The 24917-nt window shown below is 43.7% G+C and overlaps 1 protein-coding gene across 1 annotated transcript; it reads left to right on the plus strand.

The window, feature by feature from the left end:
• The first annotated feature begins 21390 nt into the window (after positions 1-21390).
• Positions 21391-22776, plus strand: LOC147888804 (uncharacterized). Its single transcript, XM_087392368.1, has one exon. The coding sequence runs from the start codon at positions 21391-21393 to the stop codon at positions 22774-22776; it is 1386 nt and encodes a 461-aa protein (XP_087248494.1).
• The last annotated feature ends 2141 nt before the right edge of the window (positions 22777-24917 follow it).

Below are 24917 nucleotides of genomic sequence, written 5' to 3' on the forward strand. Positions count from 1 at the left end.
CCCCTTCTCTCTCTCTCTCTTCTCCTTCTCATTTTAAAAAAGATAAAATTTATATTTTCAAAAACTAATTTACTTACAACTCATAAGAATTGAACATTCACATTATCCTCCCACCCCTTTCTCTCTCTCTCCCCCCCCATTCTCTCTCGCTGCCGCGGCAGCGACCCCCCCTTCTCTCTCTCTCTCTTCTCCTTCTCATTTTAAAAAAGATAAAATTTATATTTAATTTACTTACAACTCATAAGAATTGAACATTCACATTAATAAGAAGTTAAAATCTTAATAAATTTGAATTTATATAATAAAAACTATAAAGTAGTTTAACTTAAAGTTTATGAAAAAATAACGTAAAATAAAGAAAACAAGACTTAAAATTAAAAATTTAATATTTACCTAGAAGAATATATTAATTCTCCCTAAAAAGAAATAAATTAAAGTAATAATAACGAATATTCTCCCTAAAAAGAAATAAATTAAAGTAATAATAACGAATGTAAGTTAAACTACTTTTAAAATTTTAATTTAAAATGTAATAAAATTAAAATTATACTCTTTATATTCCAAAACAAAATGCATTATAGTCTAAATTAAACTAGTAAATTAAAAATGAAAGTGAAACTCATTTTAAATTCAAAAACAAAGAAAAATTTAAAATTGAAGTTTCTACAAGTTTTGCTTTTAGCATACATTTGTCTTTTCACATCCAGGGGTTTGTCTTTTGAAACACAAGGTTGTCTTTTATCACAATTTTCACATCCACGCGTTTGTCTTTTGAAACACAAGGTTGTCTTTTATCACAATTTTCACATCCACGCTTTTGTCTTTTGAAACACAAGGTTGTCTTTTATCACAATTTTCAAGTTTTCACACGTTTGTCTTTTCAAACACAAGGATTCAAGTGAGAAATTTTGAAATTCTAGTTTCCACACGTTTCTCTTTTTCAAACACCAAGGTTTGTCTTTTCAAACACAAGGATTCATAGTTTAAAAAAAGGCGGGAAATTTTGAAATTCTAGTTTCCACACGTTTTCTTTTTCAAACACCAAGGTTTATAGTTTTGTTTGTTTAAGTTTCGACTAAATCACACACCAATCTTCTCTAATATGCCTCATTGATCGTAGCTCCCAAATTCTTCCATCAAAACATCTCTCCTTTATCTCTTCTTGATCGTCGCCCACATTTTTTCTCCTCATTGGTAAGATTTTTTATCTCGATCGTACTCTCTTGTGCCCTTCCTCTCTAAATTTTCATCAAAACACTAGCTTCTTCATCTTGTCTAGATCGTCGCCCACTCATTTCTCCTTTTCATTGGTAAGATTTTCTATCTCGATCTCTTCATCTTGTCTCGATCGTCGCCCCTCATTTCTCCTCTTCATTGGTAAGATTTTCTATCCGGTACTTTCTCGTGTCCTCCCTCTCAAATTTTCATCTCTCTCACTCTTCTCTCTCTCTCTTTCCTCTCCGCTCTAGTCTACGTTTCCTCTCATCTTAGTCTGCTCTCTCCCCCTCCTCTTCATTTCCCCTCTCTCTCTCTCTCTTCCTTTCTCCTCACCTTTTTCCTCTCTCTCACTTGCGCTCCCCACTCTCCTCTCCACTCTCTCTCACTTGCCGCGATCTCCCCCCCCATCCCCTCTCTCTCTCTCCTCCCCCTCTCTCTCTCTCTCTCTCCACCCCTCCCTCTCTTTCGCTGCCGCGGGCAGCGGCCCCTCCCCTCCTCTCTCTCTCTCCCTCCCCCCCTCTCTCGCATCTCCCCCCTACTCTCTCTCCCCCCCCCTCCTCTCTCGCTGCCGCGGCAGCGGCTCCCCCTCTCTCTCTTCCCTCTCCCCACCCCTTCCCTCTCCCCCTCTCCCCCTCTCTCTCTCCCTCCCCTCTCTCTCGCTACCCCCCTTCTCTCTCTCCCCCCCCCTCCCTCTCTCGCTGCCGCGGCAGCGGCCGCGGCCCCCCCCCTTCTCTCTCTCTCTCCCTCCACTCTCTCGCTCCCTCCGCCCCCTCCCCCCTTCCCTCTCCCCCCCCTCCCCCTATCTCGCTGCCGCAGCAGCGGCCGCGGCCCCTCCCCCTTCTCTCTCTCTCCCCCTTCCCTCTCTCTCGCTGCCCCCGGCCCCTCCCCCTTCCCTCTCCCCCCCTCCCCCTCTCTCGCTGCCGCGGCAGCGGCCGCGGCCGGCCCCCCCTTCCCTCTCGCTCCCCCCTTCCCTCTCCCCCCCCTCTCCCTCTCTCGCTGCCGCGGCAGCGGCCGCGGCCCCCCCCTTTCCCTCTCCCCCCTCTTCGCTCCCCCCCTTCCCTCACCCCCCCTCCCCCTCTCTCGCTGCTGCGCGGCAGCGGCCGCGGCCCCCCCCCCTTCCCTCTCCCCCCTCTCTCGCTCCCCCCTTCCCTCTCCCCCCCCTCCCCCTCTCTCGCTGCCGCGGTAGCGGCCGCGGGCCCCCCCCTTTCTCTCTCTCCTCGCCTCCCTTTTCCCCCCCCCTTCTCTCTCCCCCTCCCCTCCCTCTCTCGCTGCCGCTGCCGCGGCAGCGGCCCCCCCCCTCTCTCTCTCTCTTCCCCCCCCTTCCCTCTCTCCTCCCCTCCCTTTCCCCCCCCCCTTCTCTCTCCCTCCCCTCCCTCTCTCGTTGCCGCTACCGCGGCAGCGGCCCCCCCCCTCTCTCTCTCTTCCCGCCCCTTCCCTCTCGCTGCTCCCTCTCCCCCCCCTCCCCCTCTCTCGCTGCCGCGGCAGCGGCCGCGGCCCCCCCCTTTCTCTCTCTCCTCGCCTCCCTTTCCCCCCCCCCTCCTTCTCTCCCCTCCCCTCCCTCTCTCGCTGCCGCGGCAGCGGCAGCGGCCCTCCCCCTCTCTCTCTCTTCCCCCCCCTTCCCTCTCTCCTCCCCTCCCTTTCCCCCCCCCCCCTTCTCTCTCCCCTCCCCTCCCTCTCTCGCTGCCGCTGCCGCGGCAGCGGCCCCCCCCCCTTCTCTCTCTCTTCCCCCCCCTTCCCTCTCGCTGCCCCCTCTCTCCCCCCTTCCCTCTCGCCCCCCTCCCCCTCTCTCGCTGCCGCTGCCGCGGCAGCGGCCCCCTCCCTCCCCTCTCCCCCCTCCCCCTCTCTCACTGCCGCGGCAGCGGCAGCGGCCCCCTCCCCTCCCTCTCCCTCCTCCCCCCCCTTGCCCCCCCCCCCCCCCTTCCTCTCCCTCTCCCCCCCCTCCCCCTCTCTCGCTGCCGCTGCCGCGGCAGCGGCCCCCTCCCCTCCCTCTCCACCCTCGCCTCCCCTCCCTCTTCCCCCTCTCTATCCCCGCCCCCCCTCCCTCTCTCGCCGCCCCCCCTCCCTCTCCCCTCCCCTCCCTCCCCCCCTCGCGGCAGCGGCCTCCCCCTCCCCTCTCTCTCTCCCCCCCCTCGCTGCTTCTCCCCTCTCTCCCCTCTCTTTCCCCCTTCCCCCTTCTCTCCCCCCTCCCTTTCTCTCCCCTCTCTTTCCCCCCCCTTCTCTCGTCTCTCTCCCTCTCTCTTTCTTTCTCTCTTTTGCTGCCGAGGCAGCAAGACTCTCTCTCTTCTTTTCTCTCTCTAAAAATCTATCCTTCAAAAATTTCAAAGAATACAAATTTTAAAAACAGTACCTGGAAAAAAGTTGAAATCGATGCTTGTGCTTGCTTGTGCTTGCTTTTGCTCTTCCTCCTCTTTTTGCTTCTCCTCTTGCTCTTCCTTGTTGAAATGAGAGAAACAATGAGAGAAGGAGAGTATATATAAGAAAAACTAGGGTTTTGAGTGCTTCTCTCTCATTGGTCCTTCTATAACATTATCTCCTCTCCCATTGGCCTCTCTATTAGATTATCTTCTCTCTCTCTCCCACCCACTCCCATCCTCCCACCCCACTCTCACTCCCATCCTCCCACCCCACCTCCCCCATTATCACTCCCACGCCCACGCCCATTCTTTCACCTTCCCCATTTCCACTCCCTCTCCCACTCCCATCCTCCCACCCCACCCCTCCCACTCCCACCCTCACTCCACCCCCACCTCCCCCATTCCCACTCCCACTCCCACTCCCACTCCCACTCCCATTCTCCCACCCACTCACATCCTCCCACCTACACGTCTCACTCCCACTCCCATCCTCCCACCCCCACCCCTCCCCCCCCATTCCCACTCCCACCCTTATCCTCCCACCTCACCCCTCCCACTCCCATCCTCCCACTCCCATCCTCCCACCCCCCCACCTCCCCCATTCCCACTCCCACTCCCATTTTCCCACCCCCCCCACCTCCCCCACTCCCACTCCCTCCCCCATCCTCCCACCCCACCCCTCCCACTTCCACCCCCACCTCCCCCATTCCCACTCCCATCCTCCCACCTCACCCCTCCCACTTCCACCCCCACCTCCCCCATTCCCACTCCCTCTCCCACTCCCATCCTCCCACTCCCACTCCCCACCCCACCCCTTCCACTCCCACTCCCATCCTCCCATCCTCCCACCCTCACCCCACCCCCACCTCCCCCATTCCCACTCCCACTCCCACTCCCACTCCCATTCTCCCACCCCCACCTCCCCCATTCCCACTCCCTCTCCCACTCCCACTCCCACTCTCCCACCCCCACCCCCACCGCCCCCATTCCCACTCCCTCTCCCACTCTCCCTTTCTCCCACTACCACCCTCCCACACTCCCTTTCTCCACTTTCCCACTCTCCCTTTCTCCCACTACCACCCTCCCAACTATCAATTCCACTATTACTTATAAATTCTAATTAAAACTATTACTTAAATAAATGATATTACTTGAAAACACTCATAGGATTTAAGGTTTAGGATTTCGTGGTTTGGGTTTAGGATTTGGGGTTTGGTGAGTTAGGGTTTAGGGTTTAGGGTTCAAGGTTTGAGGGTTAGGGTTTGGGGGTTAGGGTTTAGAGTTTGGTGGTTTAGGGTTTAGGGTTTAGGGGTTAGGGTTTAGGATTTAGGGTTTGGGGGTTAGGGTTTAGGGTTTGGGGTTTAGGGTTTAGGGTTTGGGGTTTAGGGTTTGGGAGTTAGGGTTTAGGGTTTGGGAGTTAGGGTTTAGGGTTTAGGGTTCAGGGTTTGGGATTTAGGGTTTGGGTTTTGGGAGTTAGGGTTTAGGGTTTAGGGTTTGGGATTTAGGGTTTAGGGTTTAGGGTTTGGGAGTTAGGGTTTAGGGTTTAGGGTTTAAGGTTTGGGGGTTAGGGTTTGGGGTTTGGGGGTTAGGGTTAAGGGCTTAGGGTTTAGGAGTTAGGGTTTAGAGTTTAGGGTTTGGGGGTTAGGGTTAAGGGTTTTGGGTTTAGGGTTTTGGGTTTGGGAGTTAGGGTTTGGGGTTTGGGGTTTGGGAGTTAGGGTTTAGGGTTTAGGGTTTAGGGTTTAGGGTTTGGGAGTTAGGGTTTAGGGTTTAGGGTTTAGGAGTTAGGGTTTAGGGTTTGGGGTTTAGGGTTTAGGGTTTGGGAGTTAGGGTTTGGGGTTTGGGGGTTAGGGTTTAGGGTTTGGGGTTTGGGGGTTAGGGTTTAGGGTTTAGGGTTTAGGGTTTAGGGTTGTTATTGGTTAGGATTTAGGGTTGTTTTGGTTTACGGTTTAGGGTTTAGGGTTTATGGTTGTTATTGGTTAGTGTCTAATTAAATTTTCAAACACGTTCTGGATTTTTAAATCATTAATAAAGTAGATTATTGAGAAGAGACTAATGTTCTTTATAATGGTTGTTACAGCTTGTTTGCAGAGGAAACTCACAAAGGAGATGGCTACAAAATTTATTCCGGGGATGGAGGTGATTTTATGTTGCAAAAGAGAAGTAGTTGCATTTGCTACAATCCATGAAAGTGATCCAAATTCTATTTGTCACTTTAGAAGACTTGGCGAAGATAAGGTAGCGGTTATCGTATCAAGGATTCTTAGTGCACATGTTGAGCTAAAGCATAAGTGTGGGGATATGGAAATCCTTGGAGATGTTATGCCCTATAATACTTCCAACAAAGCATTTATTGCATGGGACAGAGATGAGACTTATCCAACACATGTCATCAGGAATACAAAGTGCATATCTTTGGATTTTAGAGTGGGAGATATTTTACAAATGTTATCATTTACAAATAAGTATGTAGCAGAAGGTCAAGTCTTGGGATTTGAACAAGTTGAACACTGGACATTTGCGCAGATGAGAATTCAAAAAGTTACTGATGATGGTATGGATGATAACTCAATGTCATTGGATGGTCCCTATTATGTGGTAGGTAAGGATTTGAGATGGAGCATGCAATTTTTAAAGATTGGAAAGACTCGGCATGTGGTTTTTAATGATAAACATAATGTATACTACAACATCAAAGAATTGAAAGAATATGCCAATGTACCAAGCTCTATTCCTTCAGAGATGGATGATTCCAATGCACTCAACTATAGCACTGACGTCTTATCAGAAGTCGATGAGTTCATTGGTACCGAGAAAGAAAAATATTTCACAAGTGATGCCTTATCCGGGGTGGATGAGTTCATGCACATTGAGAACTTGGGCAAAGATGTGAAAAGTGTTATATCTTCAAGCATGGATGGCTTCATGGATATTGATAAAGTTCTTGGAGTCAAAGCAGGTAACTATGGAATTATGGAAATCATGCACGATAGTATAATGAGTGATGTTCTCTCTGGAGTAGAGGAGTTTCAAGACTATGGAGTTATGAAATCCATAGAAAGTGCATCAATGAGCGATGTTCTCTCAGGAATAGATGAGTTTGAAGATCATTCTGGACAGTCTATCACCACTGACTATGGAGTTATGAAATCCATAGAAAGTGCATCAATGAGTGATGTTCTCTCAGGAATAGATGAGTTTGAAGATCATTCGGGACACTCTAATGCCATTGTGACAAGTGGTTCTACGATTGTATCAAAAGTAGGGATGAGATCAACAAAGGACTATTCGGTGTTTGACTTTGATTGTGAACTTGTAAATGTTACAAATGGTTTGACGAATGTATCAAAAGCAAGGATGACATCAACAAAGGAATATTTAGTATTTGACTGTCAGAGTGATAAGATCAAGGATGCAACATCTCATGAAAACAACGTGACAAATAAATCTTACAAGGAGAACTACACAAATCCAAATAAGAATGAACAGAAGGTCCCAAAACGGACATACAGATGCATGAAAAGACAACGAGTGCAGGCAGATCCAGAAAAGCAACCAAAGAGAATAAGAGTAATGAATGAAGATGTTATGCTAAAAGCAATGCGATCTACATGCTGTAAGCATACATGTATGGCAAAGGAAAGGAAGCAGAAGAAATGAATACCTACTCACGAGATTGTCTTGCTTTCTTGTAAATGATAAGAGAAGGCGAAGTTCAGGACATCAAATAAGGCCTCTTATAAATGGAAAAAGTATATGCAATAATGCATATCGCATTATTACAGGATTATCACATGGCACATATTGGAATTTGGCTAATAAAGCAAAGTATGGAGTTAAATTTAACATTCATGGAAACATAGGAAGGCCCAAAACAAGAGCCTCAACGGTTGCGGCAACAGCAATTTTGAAAGATTACATTTATGAAAATGCTTTACCACAACCCCACCTATCAGAAATGCATCTTCTGATAGGTTTGACCAAAAAAGAAGTATTTAACTCTATTGGAGAAACACAGAGGCAAAGAGGGCATGCACCGGCATCTTTTCATACTTTGTATACTCTTTGGAAAAAAAGCTTTGGACATGTTAAAATCCCAAAGAGGCAAAAAATGTCAAAGTGCAACGACTGTGATGATCTAAAGCGAGCACTTGAGAGTGCAACATCTCCAGAACAAAAAGAAGCTTACAAAAGAAAGAGAGAATTTCATCATGGACTTGTTCGACATTCTAGAATAAAATATGCATTTTGGAAGGAGCAAGCTATTTCTCACCCAAATGAGTACATGTGCATTATTGTAGATGGTATGGATCAAAATACAACAACATTACCTCGATTCGTTAACACTCCACCTAAGCTACAAGGCAAATACTTTTTAAAGACACATCTATGTGGAGTGTTAGTGCACGGATTTAAGTTTTTTGCAGACATATGGATTGATTCCTTGCATCTACACGATAGCAATCAAGTTGTAACATCCGTTATGAAGGCAATTCACAATGTACATGCAGAAAAAGGTCGCCTACCAGCAACTTTGAGAATACAAGCAGACAATTGTGGACGAGAGAATAAGAATGTACTCTTCTTTGCATTTTGCTCAATGCTAATCGCTCATAGAATCTTCAATGAGATTGAAGTTGGGTTTTTGTTGGTTGGGCACACACATGAGGATATCGATCAGGTATTTAGCACAGTTTCAAGAGAACTAAAACACAAGGACATGGAGACAATGGATGACTTGATAAGAAAATGCGGGAGGCAAGTTGGTGGCCGTAAGGAAGGAACAATATGCTCAATGGTTGAGAGGATGTATGATTGGAAGAGCTTTATTCTACCTTTCATACAAAAAGGTGGTGATGCCCTGATTGGTCATAGCGCTCCACACTATTTTCGATTTTTCTTAAAGGATGAAAAACCAGTGATGCAATGGCAACACTATTCTCTTGATACAAAATGGGAACCTGAAGAACCTTACTCTCTCTTAACTTCAATCCCGAGCAAAGAAATGCATCCAACATGGGCTCCTATAAAAGAATTCAGCGAGAAATCCAAAGGTGAAATAGAAGGCTTAAAAGCTTTTATTGCATACAAAGAGGAAATGCTCCGGAGATTTCCTGATTGGAAGCCCTCTTGGAAGGAACACACTACTGTTGTAATTAGCAAGACCTACCAATTGATAAAGGACCTTGCAAAAATGCGAGAAGATGATATTAAGGCAGAACGGCCTTTATTTTGGCCAAATGTTGGTAATGACTTGCGTCCAGCATGTGGTCTCTTTGAAAATGAGTTTGAATCGTTGCTCCCACGTCCATATTGTGGACCCAAGAAGAGAGAGTTTATGCCACAAATAGACATAGATGTCCATTGTTTTGTTGCAGTTCGACCATCGGATGATGAACATGAGAACGTGAAGTTTTGGGTTGCAAAAGTAGTTGACGTGAGCATGGATGACTGGGGGAGAGCTACAACATTTACAGTGGTATGGTATGAGCCAAGGGGCAGGAAGGAGAACCAAGATAACAGTACATTGTATAGTAGTTGTTTGAAAAAGGAATGGGTCCCAAACCATGAAGCAATTTCAAGACTTTCCACAGAGACAGTCATAGTATCCTGGAAATCAAGGTCAAAGAAAACAAAGAAGCACATGGGGTATGATGTAGAAGACAAAATAAAATTACCGCAACCAATTATTACGCACATTACAGAGTTCACAAAGATGCTCGCCCGGGAGGAAGTAGAAGGAGATAGCGCAAATGAAGAATGCCCATGATAACACCATTCAAATATCGAGAAAGAGTGAAGGTGGTGGTGGTTGTCAGATGATAGTGAATGAAGATGGCACCCAAGCGACAAGTGATGACAGAAAGGACATTCTGAACAAGCAAATGTTTGGATCGCTCATTTCTGTGATCATGATAGAAAAGGACATTCAAACAAGCAAATGTTTGGATCGCCCATTTGTACTAAACTCATTGTAAAGGAAAAATTAAATTATTGAAAAGGCCACAGGAGATCCTTTGTACAAAGACTCATCCAGAGCAATATTTGTTGTAAAACTTATGACATGATAATGTAAAATTGCAAGCATAGCTATTGCTACTTTTTGGAGTACAAAAGAGGCTTCCATCATGTCTCATGTGTATATAAACCTTTTAATTTCTTGAATATTCAAGAGTGTTATAGTTTTCTGCATTGAAAGTAAAAAGAGTCTTACAGGTCTCTTATGTATACATTTTTAAAATGTTGTGAATCCTCAATAGCATGGTTTTTCATGGATTTAAACTAATAACTCGGATTTTTTATTTTAAGAATATGATTCTTATAAACAAGAAATAGAAATTTAGGATTTAATAGTAGTTTTTGCATTATTTGTACAACATTGTAGAGAGATATTTTGAAATGTCTTATGTGAAAATGATAGTGCCAGAAAGTAAACTTTTGATTCTCGAATGACAGTTTCATAAAGTAAACTTTTCAGTTGGGAAGGATTTTAAGGAATAGTCCAAAAGTAGACATATGAGTCCAAAATTAATGAAATAAGTGTTTAGAGGGAATAAAGGAGGGGGGAACAAGAGGGGGGGGGGAGAGATGTAAGACAAATGGAGACGAGGTGGAGTGAAAGAGGGAAGTGGATGGGGGAGGGGGGTGAGGAAGGGTGGAGGGGAGTAAGGAGGGTATGGGGTGGAGGGGGGGAGGAGAGGGGGTGATGAGGTGGAGGCGAGGGGGGGGGGGGGGTGAAGAGGAGGAGGGAGGGAGGGAGGTGGGGGTAGAGGTGGAGGTGGGAGATGGAGGTGGGGGTAAGGTGCATCATCAGCAACACGAGCACTCGCTCTCGCTCTCGAGGCTCTCGTTCGCTCATGCGCCTTCCTCTTTTGCTCCTCGTCTACGAGAGTATGAGTAGGGGGCTTCCTACTTCTATCATGTCTATGGGATCTACGGGTTTGAGAACTGATTCTCAATGAAGGTAGGAGAAAGTGACAAGTGATGGGAAGGCAAGAATGGAGAGGCTCAAAACAAAGGATGCATGAAATGAGTTCTAAAAAAGTAGTCTTTTATAGAGAGGTTGGACAATCCTCCCCTAGATCTCGATTGGATTTGATTGGCTTTCATTGAATATAGTTTGGCTGAATCTAGTGGTTGTGGTGATTTGGTGGCTCTTCTAATTTGACAGATTTGATTGGATTTAGTTTGGCTAAATCTACTGGTTGTGGTGATTTGACCAAAATAAGTGGCTCTTCTAATTTGACATAATTTTATTTTTTTACATTAATTTTAAAGGAATCCAATGCTAATCTAATTTCATGTTTGCATAATATAATGGTATATTATTATATTTAATTTTAATTTATTTCCAAATTAACCTAATGGTATGTCCTAACATTTTGATCATGTCATGCAAATATTATGCTTTCACCTAATTTTTTTTCCATATTAACCTAATGCTATGTCCTAACATTTTGATTATGTAGCAAATATTATACGTTAACTATGCTAAACAAATGGTGTATTGTTATAGTTATGTAGCAATACAATTCACCTATGCTAATTATTGAATCAAATTTGACGTATATTGGCATGACCATGCGATTTGAAGATTAGCATGAGCATGCATGCATGCATGAGCATGGTTGATGGGTGATGTGGCTCCATGCATGTTGTTGAGGTGGCACATCATGTGTCATGCCTCTAAGGTCATCATGCTCAGGTGGGAATTTTGCAGAGTCATCCAGAATTCGAAAAGCCGTCACTTTCCTGAAGGGAAACATTTTACAGTGGTATGCCCATCATAAGGTAGGATGATTTTTGTAAGAACAAGTTTGAAGGTGCCAAAACGAGCACTAGTGCGCAATTGTTTTTTCAACCAATGAGGTGCCACTGTAGAATGGTTCATAAATTTGTAGCTAGCAATCCAAACTACTTCAAAACCTTGCACACCTGATAGGGGTACTGAAGATCCAATCATTCTATGCCAACTAAGGCTTTGTCAGAGGCTCTTTACATCTTCACCAACTTGCAATCTGCATTTAATGAGCTTCTCAAGCTCTTTGGAAATAAATCGCGTGAACAGAAACCCAATTTTGATGGCTACGCACTACTATGTGCGTGTGCACAGACCCTAAGGATACATATTTTGGATGTTTTTCCCTTGGTGCAGGACATAAGGATCCAAGGGAAAATGAGACATGCTATAAAGGAAATGTCGCATCAATGGTTCTCAAGAGTGTGGGAAATAGCACCTTGAGGTCGAGCATGGAGTGCTATTTTCCATGGTCCCATCCTATTTCCCCTCTATTTCCCAGGGTGCATTTGCATAACATAACACAAATAGCTCTTTCTTACGTATTTCCCTTCCATGACATAAGGCCCTAAGAGCGAGTGCACACAATACCAGTAACACGATGCTTGGTGGAGCATTTTGGAGGCTGGTACATCTTTCGAGGAGAAATTGAAGAGCCATTGGTGTGAAAATTGGCACCTTTATTTTGGATGGTGCCATTTCTTGCACCAAGTGCCATTTCTTCCCAACCAATTGAAAGCTAGCATGTGGCGTTAATGTTGGGTTGAACTACCTTCAATGCTCTAAAGCTAGGATAGATCTTATTGGGCAAGCCAATCAAAGATGCCCAGCTCTTCCTGTAGAGCTCTCTCAACCTCCCTGCAAAAGTAATCAAAGATGCCCTACACTCCTCCATTAAATTCTTGACACTAGCTCAATATTTTCTGCGTGTGAATAACATTGAGAAACCAATTTTTTGCACGTGCACTAAGCCTAAAAGAAACATAGAGGAAAGTTGGTGAGGAAGGAGGGCATGGAAAAGGTATTATAGTAAAAGAAGCATAGATGTAATACTATGCTTTTGAGATTACAATTAACACTTTTTCTTCTCCACACCTCAATAATGGCCCTCCTCTCATGGTTTTATATCCTTTTTGTTTCACATTCCATTGCATATCAAGGTGCATTTTGTTGTATAGTCATGGACTGTAGAATTCACAATGTTTGTTTCTTTAAGTCCAATTCTACATTTGGAGTATGGGAAATTGTTTTGATGTTTTTTAGCGCAAAATCAATAACATTTTGAGTGATTCCATACTATTTGAGCAATAAATAATTTTGTCCCCGAGCACAAATATATCCATTGAATCGCTCATTTTGCTAACCAATGCGCCACCATTTTACCTCGAAAGTTGTGAGTCATCACTGTTGCGCATTTCCCTGCCCGTGTGCACTGGCTCTTAGAGTAAGTGCACAAGTGATTAAAAATGCGAGCCTGGTGCGACTCTCAAGCCTCAAATGAAATTTTTTGTGTGCACTGAAATGGCAATATATTTATTGGCATTGAGAGACCATCTGACTACGTGCAGGAAAGCTCTGTGAGCTGCAGGGAGCTCTTTGGTGAGTTGCAGAGTGTTGTAGAGTGAGACAGAGAGGTAAAGCTAAGAGCTAACGCACCAATGCTCAAATGAGCAACCGCTAGAATGGAGGTGCCAATATGAGCATGAGTGGTGCTCCAAGTTTACCTCAATAGACGTGCAGGCCTCCCAAACTGGCCTCCAATCGCGCATTATTCAACCCATATGCACTGACCCTTATTTTCCCCCTTTTTCCCCTTAGTGCCTTTTCGATAGCCCTCCTACGTCACCAAGTTTCCTCTTCCCAAGAAGTTGATGCCATGGGAAGGCATATGGAACCACAATAAACTCATTCAACGGTCACCGTGCACCTGCTCTAATTCATTAATGGATAGATACAGTGCACGCAAGCTGCCTTGAGGCTTGTGTAGTACACTACCTCAACGGGAAAGGCTACAACAGAAAGCCCTCGAGACTCCGAGTCCGGACCTCGTCTCTCGCTGAAGGTCAGGGAAACGAAATCGTAATGGCGCCATTTGCACTTCGTCAGGTTCTCATTCCTTAGGGTTAACTCACCTCTAACGGTCCGTGTGGTGCTCTGAGCTCTCGCTCTCTCTCGACCCATTTTCCAATACAACGACAATGTTCTCCCGCGTTAGGCGTTTGTCAGTGAATGTCGCTATTGCGTAGATAAAGAGCGCGCAATTGGAGCTGTATTGCATCATTCGCTCGTGCCGCAACGAGCGACAGCTCACTGAGCGTCTGGCGCGCTACGTCAGGTTTTAGATCCGCACGATTCAGGAGGGATAGAGTTAAAATCCAGTACTGATGAGGACCCAAGCCTCAAGGTTTCTGTGTTATGTGACCCGAGCTTCAGTTGTTCAAGTAAAAAAACTTTGTCGATGTTGTCAAGGGAGTGTGAGGAAGTTCGAAGGGATGGGATTCGGCGAAACAGCATATGTGAGGCGATGCCGGTGATCAATGGGTCTGGATGAAGGACGACGTCGGGCTACAGAGAGAGGTGGCGCCGTCATATCGTGCGAACAGAGGTGCTGTGAATTATTTTCGACGGACCTCTACCTTCTCTCACACTCCACTCTACTAATTACTTACAGCCAAGATCTTCCCACTCGATTCTGTGCTTGTGCGCAGCAGCCATATGATGAACTCCCGAATCCATCCCCAAGATCTCCCCGGCTCCCCTTATTTCCCTCACTAGTGTATCTCTAAGGGCCTATGTCTAAGGGCTTTCCTCCTTTGGTGCTCACATTGGCACCCTCGCATCATTGGACCTCACAATGCATTTAAAAATAGGATAAAAGGGCTAATTAACAAGCATGTGCTTTGTAAATATAGGTCCCTTCCCCTTTTTATGCCAAGACACATCAGAGATACAACACACTCCTAGTAGAGTGGCTGAATTTCATTTACTTAGAAATGCCCTATTCATGTGCTTTGATTTCCTCCCCTAGCTTTCATGTTGGAGCATATTAAATAACACTTGCAAATTCACCCACTTTAAAGTTTAGTTTATTTTGTGCTTTTGAATTTATATTCCCCTACTCTATCATTGTGACACGAGTATACCAAGTTTGCAAAAGCCTTCATCCTTGAGTGCATGGCAAAATGAAAACAAAAAAAAACAACTATGTGCACACATGCATGCATGAGTGCATGAGTGTACTTAAAAATTCCCTATTCATGTGCTTTGATGTTCCTCCCCTAGCTTTCATGTTGGAGTATAAATAACACTTGCAAATTCACCCACTTTAAAGTTTAGTTTATTTTGTGCTTTTGAATTTAGATTCCCCTACTCTATCATTGTGACACGAGTATACCAATTTGCAAAAGCCTTCATCCTTGAGTGCATGGCAAAATGAAAACAAAAAAAAACAACTATGCACACACATGCATGCATGAGTGCATGAGTGCATGTGTGTGTGTGTGTGTGTGTGTATGTGTGTGTGTGTGTGTAAATGCACAACAATATTGACTCTCTAGTCTACCAACTTACTCCCATAGGTCTTGAAGGAAAACTTTGTAAAAGGTCATCTAACATTATTTTAGGATGAGACATTGATTTGTAGGTTCTTTCTCAGATGTGGCAAAAATTTGCCTTAAAAGAGCCACAAATTAAAGCTTTCAAACAATAAAATGTATGGAGGTTTTTCTTAAAGAAACCAAGTTTAAATAATAGCATGTATTGTCTCAACTACCATTGTCTTAGGTTAGCTAGAGAAACCATTTCCACACATTTTCCCAGCTTTTATGTACAAAATATGTAGCTAAGGAAGGAAGTTTAACAACTCATGCATTACAGTATTATCACAGCTAGCAAGGAAGTTTACAAGATTATTCCATGTGAAGTTATAAATATGTTAACACATATTAACAATATGGGAATGGTGTTCACCTCTAGAAATAAGACTAACAACACATAATATTTTTCTCTTCCATTTTTCCTTCCCGTGTAGGCATGGCAAATGCTTCAAAGGTTTAATTCAAAATTGGACTTAAGGGTTTCCTTCAAATATTTACTTCTTAACTCTGGTTATCATCCATAGGAAAATTATAGTTGTAGCATTTCAAGGGATGTGCAAAATTTCATATCTACCAACATGTAATTTGTGTACATGTCTAGTCATACCAAAATTTTCATAAAATAGACGAGGCTATAAAATGGATCCTAAGGCTTTTAAGAGCTCAAGAGGCTTTGCTTTCCCTTGTATTTTCTTACTTTTGAGTCGTTTGACAAAGGGGGATTATTGTATATACCCATAAGTGCACTTTTTGTGTCATCCCCAAACAATCTTATGGTTCCTTACAATCAAACTTATATGAAGCCTTGATGCCCCTAACTACCCCATATAGCTCATGCTTTGCCTTGTTTTTTTATAGCTTCAAATATTGATATGTATATTCCTTATTAGCATCTATGATGCCCTAAAAAGGTTGCTATTTGGGATATCAGTTATGTTAAAATGGACATTAAGCTAGTTGCTTCCCTTATGTATTTTGTTGCCTCTATTGGTTTTTCTTCTATATATTGCAAGTTTGTCTATACTTCATTTGAGAGGGGATATCATCTTAAAAGGATAAATTTTTGGGTCTTCTTTCGACCTAATGGGTTGGCTAAAGTTTTCACCCTTTCCATTGGGATAGGGGCATGCAAAAGGCTATGCAACTAGGAGAGAAGGGCTACATTAAATCAGGCTTGGCCTAGGGAGGTATTCCTTTTATTAAGCAATTCATGATAATAATCTCTGAGAAAAGTCTTCCTTAAAACTCGTGATCAATTGTCTGCATCAATACTGCACAAAATGATGCCCTCTTTGTATTGGATTAATTGGCTATCAAGATATGCTTGACAATTGGATTATAGTACAATTCTGCTTGACTAATACCTTTGATAAATCAAGATCATTTATGTTGTATGTGATAAGTGTTAAGACTCACAATAATGAAGGTGACAATGTTCAAGATGCGGCCATGATCCTAGAGAAAGCATGTTAAGATTGAAATTTATTCGAACAATCTCACCATCTTTTGGTAAGAAGAGCACAACAAGTGGTCACATGAAAAACTCTAAACTATATACAATGAACCTGCAATATTTTCATTTTCACTTGTAAATAATATAATTTTCTTAATTTTGTAACACTTGCAAGATTTTAGGCAACTTAGCTATATTTTAGCTATCTAAGAAATCTACAAATTCTCGAGAAAACCCTTAAAATTTTTGAAACTTGAAGTCTTGTGAGAAAGATGTTTTATGTGAACACTCAGATGCTCCCTTGGGGTTATATTTTCACTCATTTGAGTGAAACCTTTTAAAAGAAAAAGGTTCATTTGAAACTCTAGTGTGAAACCTTTAAAAAAGGTAAGTGAATTTCCCACCCTTCTTCCTTTGCAAGGCTTCCTTGACTTTGTTGAATAGGACCTTGCCTCCTGCAGACAAACCTTAGGAGAAGCCCTTTTGGGCTGCACTGGATGCAATTAAAGAGTTACCTTGCCCGAACTTGAAGCAACCATAATGAGCGTAGGCACCAGCAATTCATCGAGACCTCCTTTGGGATGGTAGCTCGAATAAGTTCCCTTAAGGTTGTTAAAAGTCAAGCTAGGAAAAGTGCTTTTTCATTTGTTAATATTTACTCCTTTGGCCAAGGACATGGAACATGAGGATTCTGATGAAGATGAACGATCATGCACAAAAGACAAACATGAATGATATGTGCAAAAGAGGCCACAGTTGGCCTTTCTTTCCTAAAACATAAGGAGAGCTTGTGCTACCTGGAAATAATAGGGTGTGAGAATGTTGATCCGGATGCATACTCCTAGAGTGGTTGCTATGGAAGAGTTGAAAGTTGGACCATAGAATGTACAAGGTTTACAGATGCCAGGTTACACATGCATTAGCAATTGTCCGTATGCTGGAAATGGTGAAACTACATTGTTGGTGACTGATAAGTTTTCCATTCATGCAGTAGCTAGAGATGACAAGGGGGATTTCATTTTAGTTGATGTAAGTCGGATTCTTTATTGTATCGATATACGCATCAAATAGCTCAGCACAGAGGGTATGCCTGTGGGAGCGACTGATGTTGGCAGTGACTGGCAAACAAGCGATTTTGCTTGGTGACTGGAATAATGCTATCAATATGAAGGATCGATCTCATGAAAGCTCAGAAGTCTCTTTGGTTGAAAGAGAGGCATGGCAATAGTTTTTCAGGATTATCAGGGAAAAAAGTTAAAAGGAGTACATCTCCATGATTGAGGGTGATGATGAAAATCTGGTTACAGGTGAAGAGAACATTGCGAAGGTATTCGTAAATCACTTGTCAAGAATTGCTGGTGAGAAGCCAAAGATGCCTGCAGATTTTGAGCCAAGAATGGCTTTGTTTCTACCAGATTTGCCTAGAAAGGTTCATAGTCATGAAGCCTTGATGTTGCAAAGACCATTTTCTGAGGATGAGCTGAAATTTACAGTGATGTAGATGGATAAGGAAAAAGGACTGGGTCTTGATGGTATGCTTACTGAGTTCTTTCAGCACTATTGGGACACTTGCAAAATGCAAATGGTACACTTGATTAATTGGTGTTGTGTAAAAGGTGAATTGCCTAGTACGTTAAACTCTAGGGTAATTAAGCTGATTCCGAAGGGATGTAATAGATTGAAGACTAGCCAATAAAGAGGTCTGTCTATGTTAAATACAATTTACAAGATCATTGCAAAATCGATGGCTAATAGGATTAAGTTCATATTAGGAAGTTTGATCCACTCTAATCAGTTTGGCTTTGTGGGTGGAAGAAACATTCATGAGGCAGAGAGAAGTCAGAGGATTAAAGGGAAACTTGAGAAATGGGCTAGGAAGTCAATTGCTTTACCGCGCAAAGTTACTATTGCTAAGCTTACAATGACAAACCTCAAAACGGTTGATAAGGCTATCATGGATTTTATCTGGGAGAACAGATGGCACGTGATGAGTTGGGAGCTTATATAAGCGCCCAAGATGGCTGGTGGTTTGGGGTTGGTTTCCATGAAGGGAAAAAAATGAAAATCTTTGCACTAAGTGGTTGGGATGTGCTCAACCATGGGCTAAATTGGCAAGATTCCTGATTTGTTTGAATGCTCCAAAAGGCGTTAATTTCCCTTGTCAAGATTTCTTACTATCTGAGTTTTTGGCTAAAATACCACAGTCTTAGTTGGAAAGTTAAGTCACAAGGGTGCTATTGGGGAGGCTTGAGATCGAGGCTTGAGATCATTATATGGGGATGCCTCATTAGGAATATCACTATGGCTGATAGATTGGGCTTTTGATAATGGCCCGGCATTGCTACGATCTCATCCACAATTGCCAGCAAGGATTTTCAAGAAAGGCCTTCAGACTTCAGCCAAGTATGAGACCCAGTTTTGGAGAAAAAAGGAGCACCTAGATAGCAGGCGTGTAGAGATTTCGTCTTAGTGCTTCAAAAGAAGGGCTTATGGTGATGCTCTTGGGCAAGCTAAAGAAAGAATGGCCTACCAGTCGACTTTATCAGAATCAGTTGGGTTTCAAAAGTCAGTCTTAGAGACCTCAGAGATGATGCTTCAGAGATTGCTCCTGAGACATGAAGAAAGCAATGGAAGCTTCACACACCATTAGATAGTTTGGCTATTTGGGCTTTTAGGCTTAGAAGAGTTTGGAGAGCCACTCCCTCTTTTAAGATGAACTTTTTACTTTGGAGGGTGCTAGTTGAAAAACTACCAGTGAGAGCAAGGATTGCCAAGTGGAATCTAAGGGTGAGTTCAATGTGCCCATTCTACAACACATGCAGGGAGATGCACATGCTATCGGAGAGCTATCGGACTACTTTTTTGCCCAGGAAATATGGAAACAAATAATTGAAAGCCTGAGTAGGGTACAGGTTCAGCAGATAGAGGTCAAGTGGAAGACTGCTCTTTTAGGAGACCGGGGGAGCTTGAATGATTCCTTATTAGAGATTTGGCAGGTGATCAGGGGGCTAGTGATTATGCATCTATAGAGGTGTAAGAATAATGTTGTGTTTTGAAAAGGAAGACAAGAGGTCATGCAATCATTGAAGAATCTAAGAGAGTTGTGCAATTTTTGGGGGGGGAAAATGAGGCTTTCAGGGCATTAGCGCAAGTTTGGGTTTAGCTGGTTTTTGCCAGTCTTTTCCTTTTCCTTTTACTCGTGTAAATATTTTTGGTAATATGAGTTAGCAGGTACCCGGGAGGAAAAAAGCAAGGTGAATGATATATCTATCATTCATTAGGCCTGCCTAAGACAAAGCATAAAATTGGAGGCCCGAGGCAAGAGAAATAAATGAGAATGGCCCAAAAGTCATACAACGAGATCCCAAATCATTAATACTCTACAAGTGCACCAACCAAAAATTAACACCTAAGAAAGCAACGGGATCTCTCCATTCTCCCCAAAGACATGTCACTTGATTGGCTACAATTGGCTCTACATAAAGCCGAACACGATGGAGAGACAATAAACAAGCGCAAGCGAGAGTTTTCATTTGGATGTATGATGCATGTAAGTTTCTTATCTCTTGAAATAATTAAGTTATTTATGGCAATATATGCTATAAAATATATGCATCTTCATTGTTTTAATGATGCTAAATAATAACAATGATTTTATTTTTCCCATCTCAAAACCACAACCTTCACTAAGGTAGCCTAACGGAGTCAAAACCACAACCTTCACTAAGGCTACCACAACCTTCACTTAGCTCAAAACCACAACCTTCGCTAAGGCTACCTACTACTACACCCCAAAATCTTAAGTGAATTTGCCGTTAGTGGGCATGGCATATGCTTGCCTAAGTACTAGACTCGTAGTGGGCTTTGCAACCATATTCTTTTTTTCTTTCTTTTTTTTAAACCATGCCGACTTATATTAAAGAGGGAGAAGAAAGATTTACAAAAATGGGCCAAGAAAAGTGGGCCTAGCCCCAGGCCTATGCTTAAGAGCAAAGCCCAACCTCACAGAACTTAGGATTAACCCATCCTAACAGCAATCTCAACTACACAGTCAAACACCAACAAGTCAATGGGCCTGTAAATCCTGGCCAAGTCCATTATGGTAGTCCTACACAGCGCCAACAGAGCCGAGTCCATGTATCCAAAAGGCTTCAGTTGATCTAAACACAACTGATTACGCACTGACCAGATTGTCTTTATCACAGCAGCGCGGATCAAGGGCCAGCAGACTACTACAATTGAGGGAAGCCCCTGGACATCCCCAAGTAAAACTAGCTTCCAGTTTGTACCCATCCGGAATCTAGACATTAACCCTGAGCTCCTAATAGCCCGTTCCACTTTATTCCAGAGAGTTCTTGAAGCTGGACAGTGTAGGAACAGATGCCGTGTAGATTCCATGGCTCGACCGCACATGGGGCACGTAGGGTTGATCACCATCCTCTTCATCATTTTGGCCCAAACCGGCAGCCACCTCAAGGCCAACTTCAAGAGGAGGAAGCTACACGCTCCCACCTTGCACCCCTTCCAAATCTGTCATAAAATCACTTTCCACCACCCTGGAGACCGTATGAGTCCCGAATATTTGTTCGGGTCAAGCTCGGCCTTCTTGAGCATGCTTCTTGAAATGGAGAGAGAGCGACCATATTCTTATATGATCTCTTCTTTGAAGTTCTTTCCCATCAGACCCATTCGCACTTTTTAAATACCGCGTCATGTGATTGCGAGTATTCTATTCTCCCAGCTTCTCAATTTCCTCCTTGCACGAGAGTTTGAGGCAAGTAGCGTTTTTCATTCAGTTCATATCCAGCTAAAATCGATCAATTGCATGCCAGCTTCCCTCTCAATTAGGCCTGCTTCATACCGGTCGTCTCACTGGTGGTGCCAGTAAAAATTAAGGAGCTGTGAACTGGCGGTCGGGAGCTGCGGTTATTTACACTTGAAGCCGTCGACATTGCTCCTCGAACGGTGATAATTATGGATATCAAGCATCCTTCAGGTGTCTCGCTCAATTCTTGTTCCGCTCTGCTCCTCCTTGCAGTAATTATATTTTCAAGGAGCGAAACTTTGCAAATCGACTATGACGAGGAACTGATAAGTCTTGAAGAAACGGAGGCTGTGTATGAGGTGTTGGAGGCAGTCAACACTGACATTCCATGGAGGCTTCTCTATCCCGGAAACCTATGCCTAGAGGGTCCTCACGGGCTCTACTGCGACACCGAGGACAATGCCTGGCATGTTGTTGAGTTGAATTTAGGATGGGTTTCGGAAGACGGCAACAACGCCCAATGTGGGAGAAATGCTACGATCAGCCCTTCACTTCACAAGCTTCAGTTTTTGCGGAAGCTGTTTTTCTACGAATGCTTTACTCATAGTAAATTAGTGATACCTTCGGCGGTCTGGTCGCTCCGGGTTTCACTACAAGATCTTGTTTTCATGCGCAATGCTGCGCTAGTCAGTACAATACCCCAGCAGCTCTCCATGCTGAGCAACCTTGAACGTCTCGTCTTGGTGGATAACGGGCTGAGGGGGACTATTCCTTCGGAGTTGGGTGGCCTGACCAATCTGCAACAGCTTGTTCTAAGCCGGAACCAACTCACGGGAGCTATTCCTGATAGCCTGGGATCTCTGGAAAGACTCAAACTTCTCGACTTGAGTTGGAACAGACTAGACGGAAGGTTGCCTGCGACTCTGGGAAGGATGCGGGAGCTGGAGAAACTGGATTTGAGCCACAACAGCTTAACCGGAAGCGTTCCGGTTGAAGTGGGAAACCTTCATGCAATGCAGTTGCTGGACATCAGCGGGAACAACTTCTCGGGCAGATTGCCGCCTGCCCTGGGCAATCTGCGCGACTTGAGGATTTTGCAGCTAAGCAATAACCTCTTTCACTGTGAGCTCCCCAATCTATGGGGCAATTTCAGTCGCCTTGTTGGCTTAGGGCTCTCAAATGCGGGATTCAAGGGTCCAATACCAGAATCTATGGGTGATCTGGTCAGCGTGAGGTTTATAGATCTTGGCGGTAATGATCTTGAGGGAGCTATCCCGATCCGATTGGGGCTGTTGCAGCGGATTTATCAGCTGAATTTGAGTGCCAATCGGCTGGTCGGATTGCTACCCTTCTCTAATGATTTTATAGTCCGAATGGGAAGAAATCTTCGTGTGAACAACAATGAAGGTTTGTGTTACAGCTCAGAGTTGGGTGCGGTGCAGGGCTTACAAGCTTGCAATGATGCGTATTCCCATTCGTCTTGGCTGCAGAACAAGTTTGAGGCTGCAAATGTGTCTGCTGGGTGGAGAACGCAAAAATTTGACGAAGGCATGGCATGGGCGGCACTTGTGGTAATGTGTGTGGTGGCCATGTAGATTTGGATCTCACATCTGCGTGCAACTGTTACACGTTCAAACTTCAATCGAGCGACTGGCTCAAAGCCTGGCTCCCATCTACATTAAACGACTGCGTTTTGATGCCTGCAGTTTTTTTGGCTTTGCCGTTGGCTTCTACATTCTGCAAGAGCTCGTGCGTAGGGAGGCGCTGCAATCAGTGCATCAACTCAATGATTGTAATACTCGCTACCGTTTTGTTTAGCTCCCTCTCTAGCACAATGGAGAAGATGCAATCTGTATGTAGATTTTCATCCATTTTGTTAGTAGATCTCGACGGTACGCTAAGTGCTGACTGGTTCATTTGACTGTTTTCTTATGAGGATTTTAGCGTTCCAGTGTTAAAATAGACCTTTCAAGTTTCACCACATTTCTCTCTGAACTCTAATTTTTGCTTGGCCGCAATCGGGCGCCAACCTTCCCTTACTCGTTCGACATGTGATGAAACAAAGTTGTGGACGTGAACGCATTAAATTTTCCATTCCAATGTGAAACATACAAGGTAGAAAACTCCTTTATTGTTCGCTCATAAGCAACCACAAATCGTTTGTCGCCAATAGTCTCGAACGTCCGTGCTGTACACTGAAACCATACAACTTGAGGATATATATATATATATACATACCTCGAGTCAAGAACAAGGTCAACAAATGGGCTGTTGGGTCACAAGAATTGGAGGGCCGCTGTGCAATGTAATGAGTGCCGAGAGACGTGGCACAATGTTGATGGTCTGAAGACTTTTGCAACCAAAGCTAAATGGATGTAGAGAGTCTCAGCTCACTCGGTCACCGTTGCAGGTATTGCAAATTTACTCCTCTAGGTCATTGTTTACGTTAACGAAGTGAAGGACTCCAAAAACCTGAGGAAACAAAATTTAGTTGACCTACCACAACATCGAAAAAATGGGCTGAATTAAAAGGAAGCGATGATATACCGTAGTGCCATAACCAAGGCTGCAACCTGGCTTACAAAAGTCATTTTAAGATTGTCTTTGGTTTCACCTTTCGAAATGTCAACTAGAATGGTGAAGTTGTACACGCACAGTGCATTCTTTGCCTTCATGTAATGCACTTTGCCTTCATGTACTATACGTGAGAGAACAAAAGTAATTAGAACATGTGTCTTGGCAAACGAATGCCAAGGAAAATGCAAGAAAGGCATGCAAACTTTGCTCACTATGGTACGGTCCTCATCATGTGGCCCATCAGCTATGATGAGTTGGGCCTTGCTACCATCCTCCCCTCCAAGCTTTATGATGACGAAGGCTATAGTGGCAATTGCATTTGTGATGGCGCCCTTGTCGTCTGCGAAGCTAGCATCCCATGGGACATAGTCACAAATAGAGGCTTCAGGAAGAAGTTCAAGAACGGCATCAAATGGCTTGGCTTGAATCATCACATCTACATGCAGCGAGTATTTGTAGATGCCACGTTTGCCATGAGTCCTCTTTTGAATGTTTGCTCCCTCAATATTGATGGAGGTGTAAGTTTCTGAAATAGCCAAGATGACAATGTGCAAGCATGATTATCAGTTAGATCCGCGTGCAACCATACCAGGTACTTAGCATTTTGCACCTTGTACGTTCCGTACTTGGCAAGCAACTTCCCCTCGAACATGAATCATTTTTTAATGCAATCGGTCAGTTGTTGCTCTCCGTAGATTAGCAATGAGTTGCCCCCACCTATGAAGGTGTTGTTCCTTGGTACCAATGCTCTTGTATCGAGGGGAGAATTAGGGAGGCGTACTTGCACAATGTTAGTGTCATTCACTACATTTTGAGAGTTTACATTATCTTCCAATTCATTCTTTAGGCTAGAGTGTTGCTTGCTTGCTGCAAAAGAACAAGCAATAGATGCAATAAGGAAACAATGCAAATTAAGCTACAATTTATTTGTTTGCACTGAATTTTATTCATATACATTGAAATGTTTCTTCTTCCATTCTTGTGGAAACAAATTGGCTTTACGAGTGTTTAAACGTGGCACTTCATAGTAGGTAATGCAAGGTGCAAATTGGGGTTGCATATTTTTGTTGTGAACTCTCTTTTACTTGTATGTCTTGAATCTCTAACTTTTCATTATTTCATCCCCATGAAATGATATTGCTTCTAATTAGGAAACAAA

The sequence above is a fragment of the Dipteris shenzhenensis genome, chromosome 21 (assembly GCF_047967505.1).
Source record: "Dipteris shenzhenensis isolate YYH24624 ecotype China chromosome 21, Dip_SZ_1.0, whole genome shotgun sequence".
Taxonomy (NCBI): domain Eukaryota; kingdom Viridiplantae; phylum Streptophyta; class Polypodiopsida; order Gleicheniales; family Dipteridaceae; genus Dipteris; species Dipteris shenzhenensis.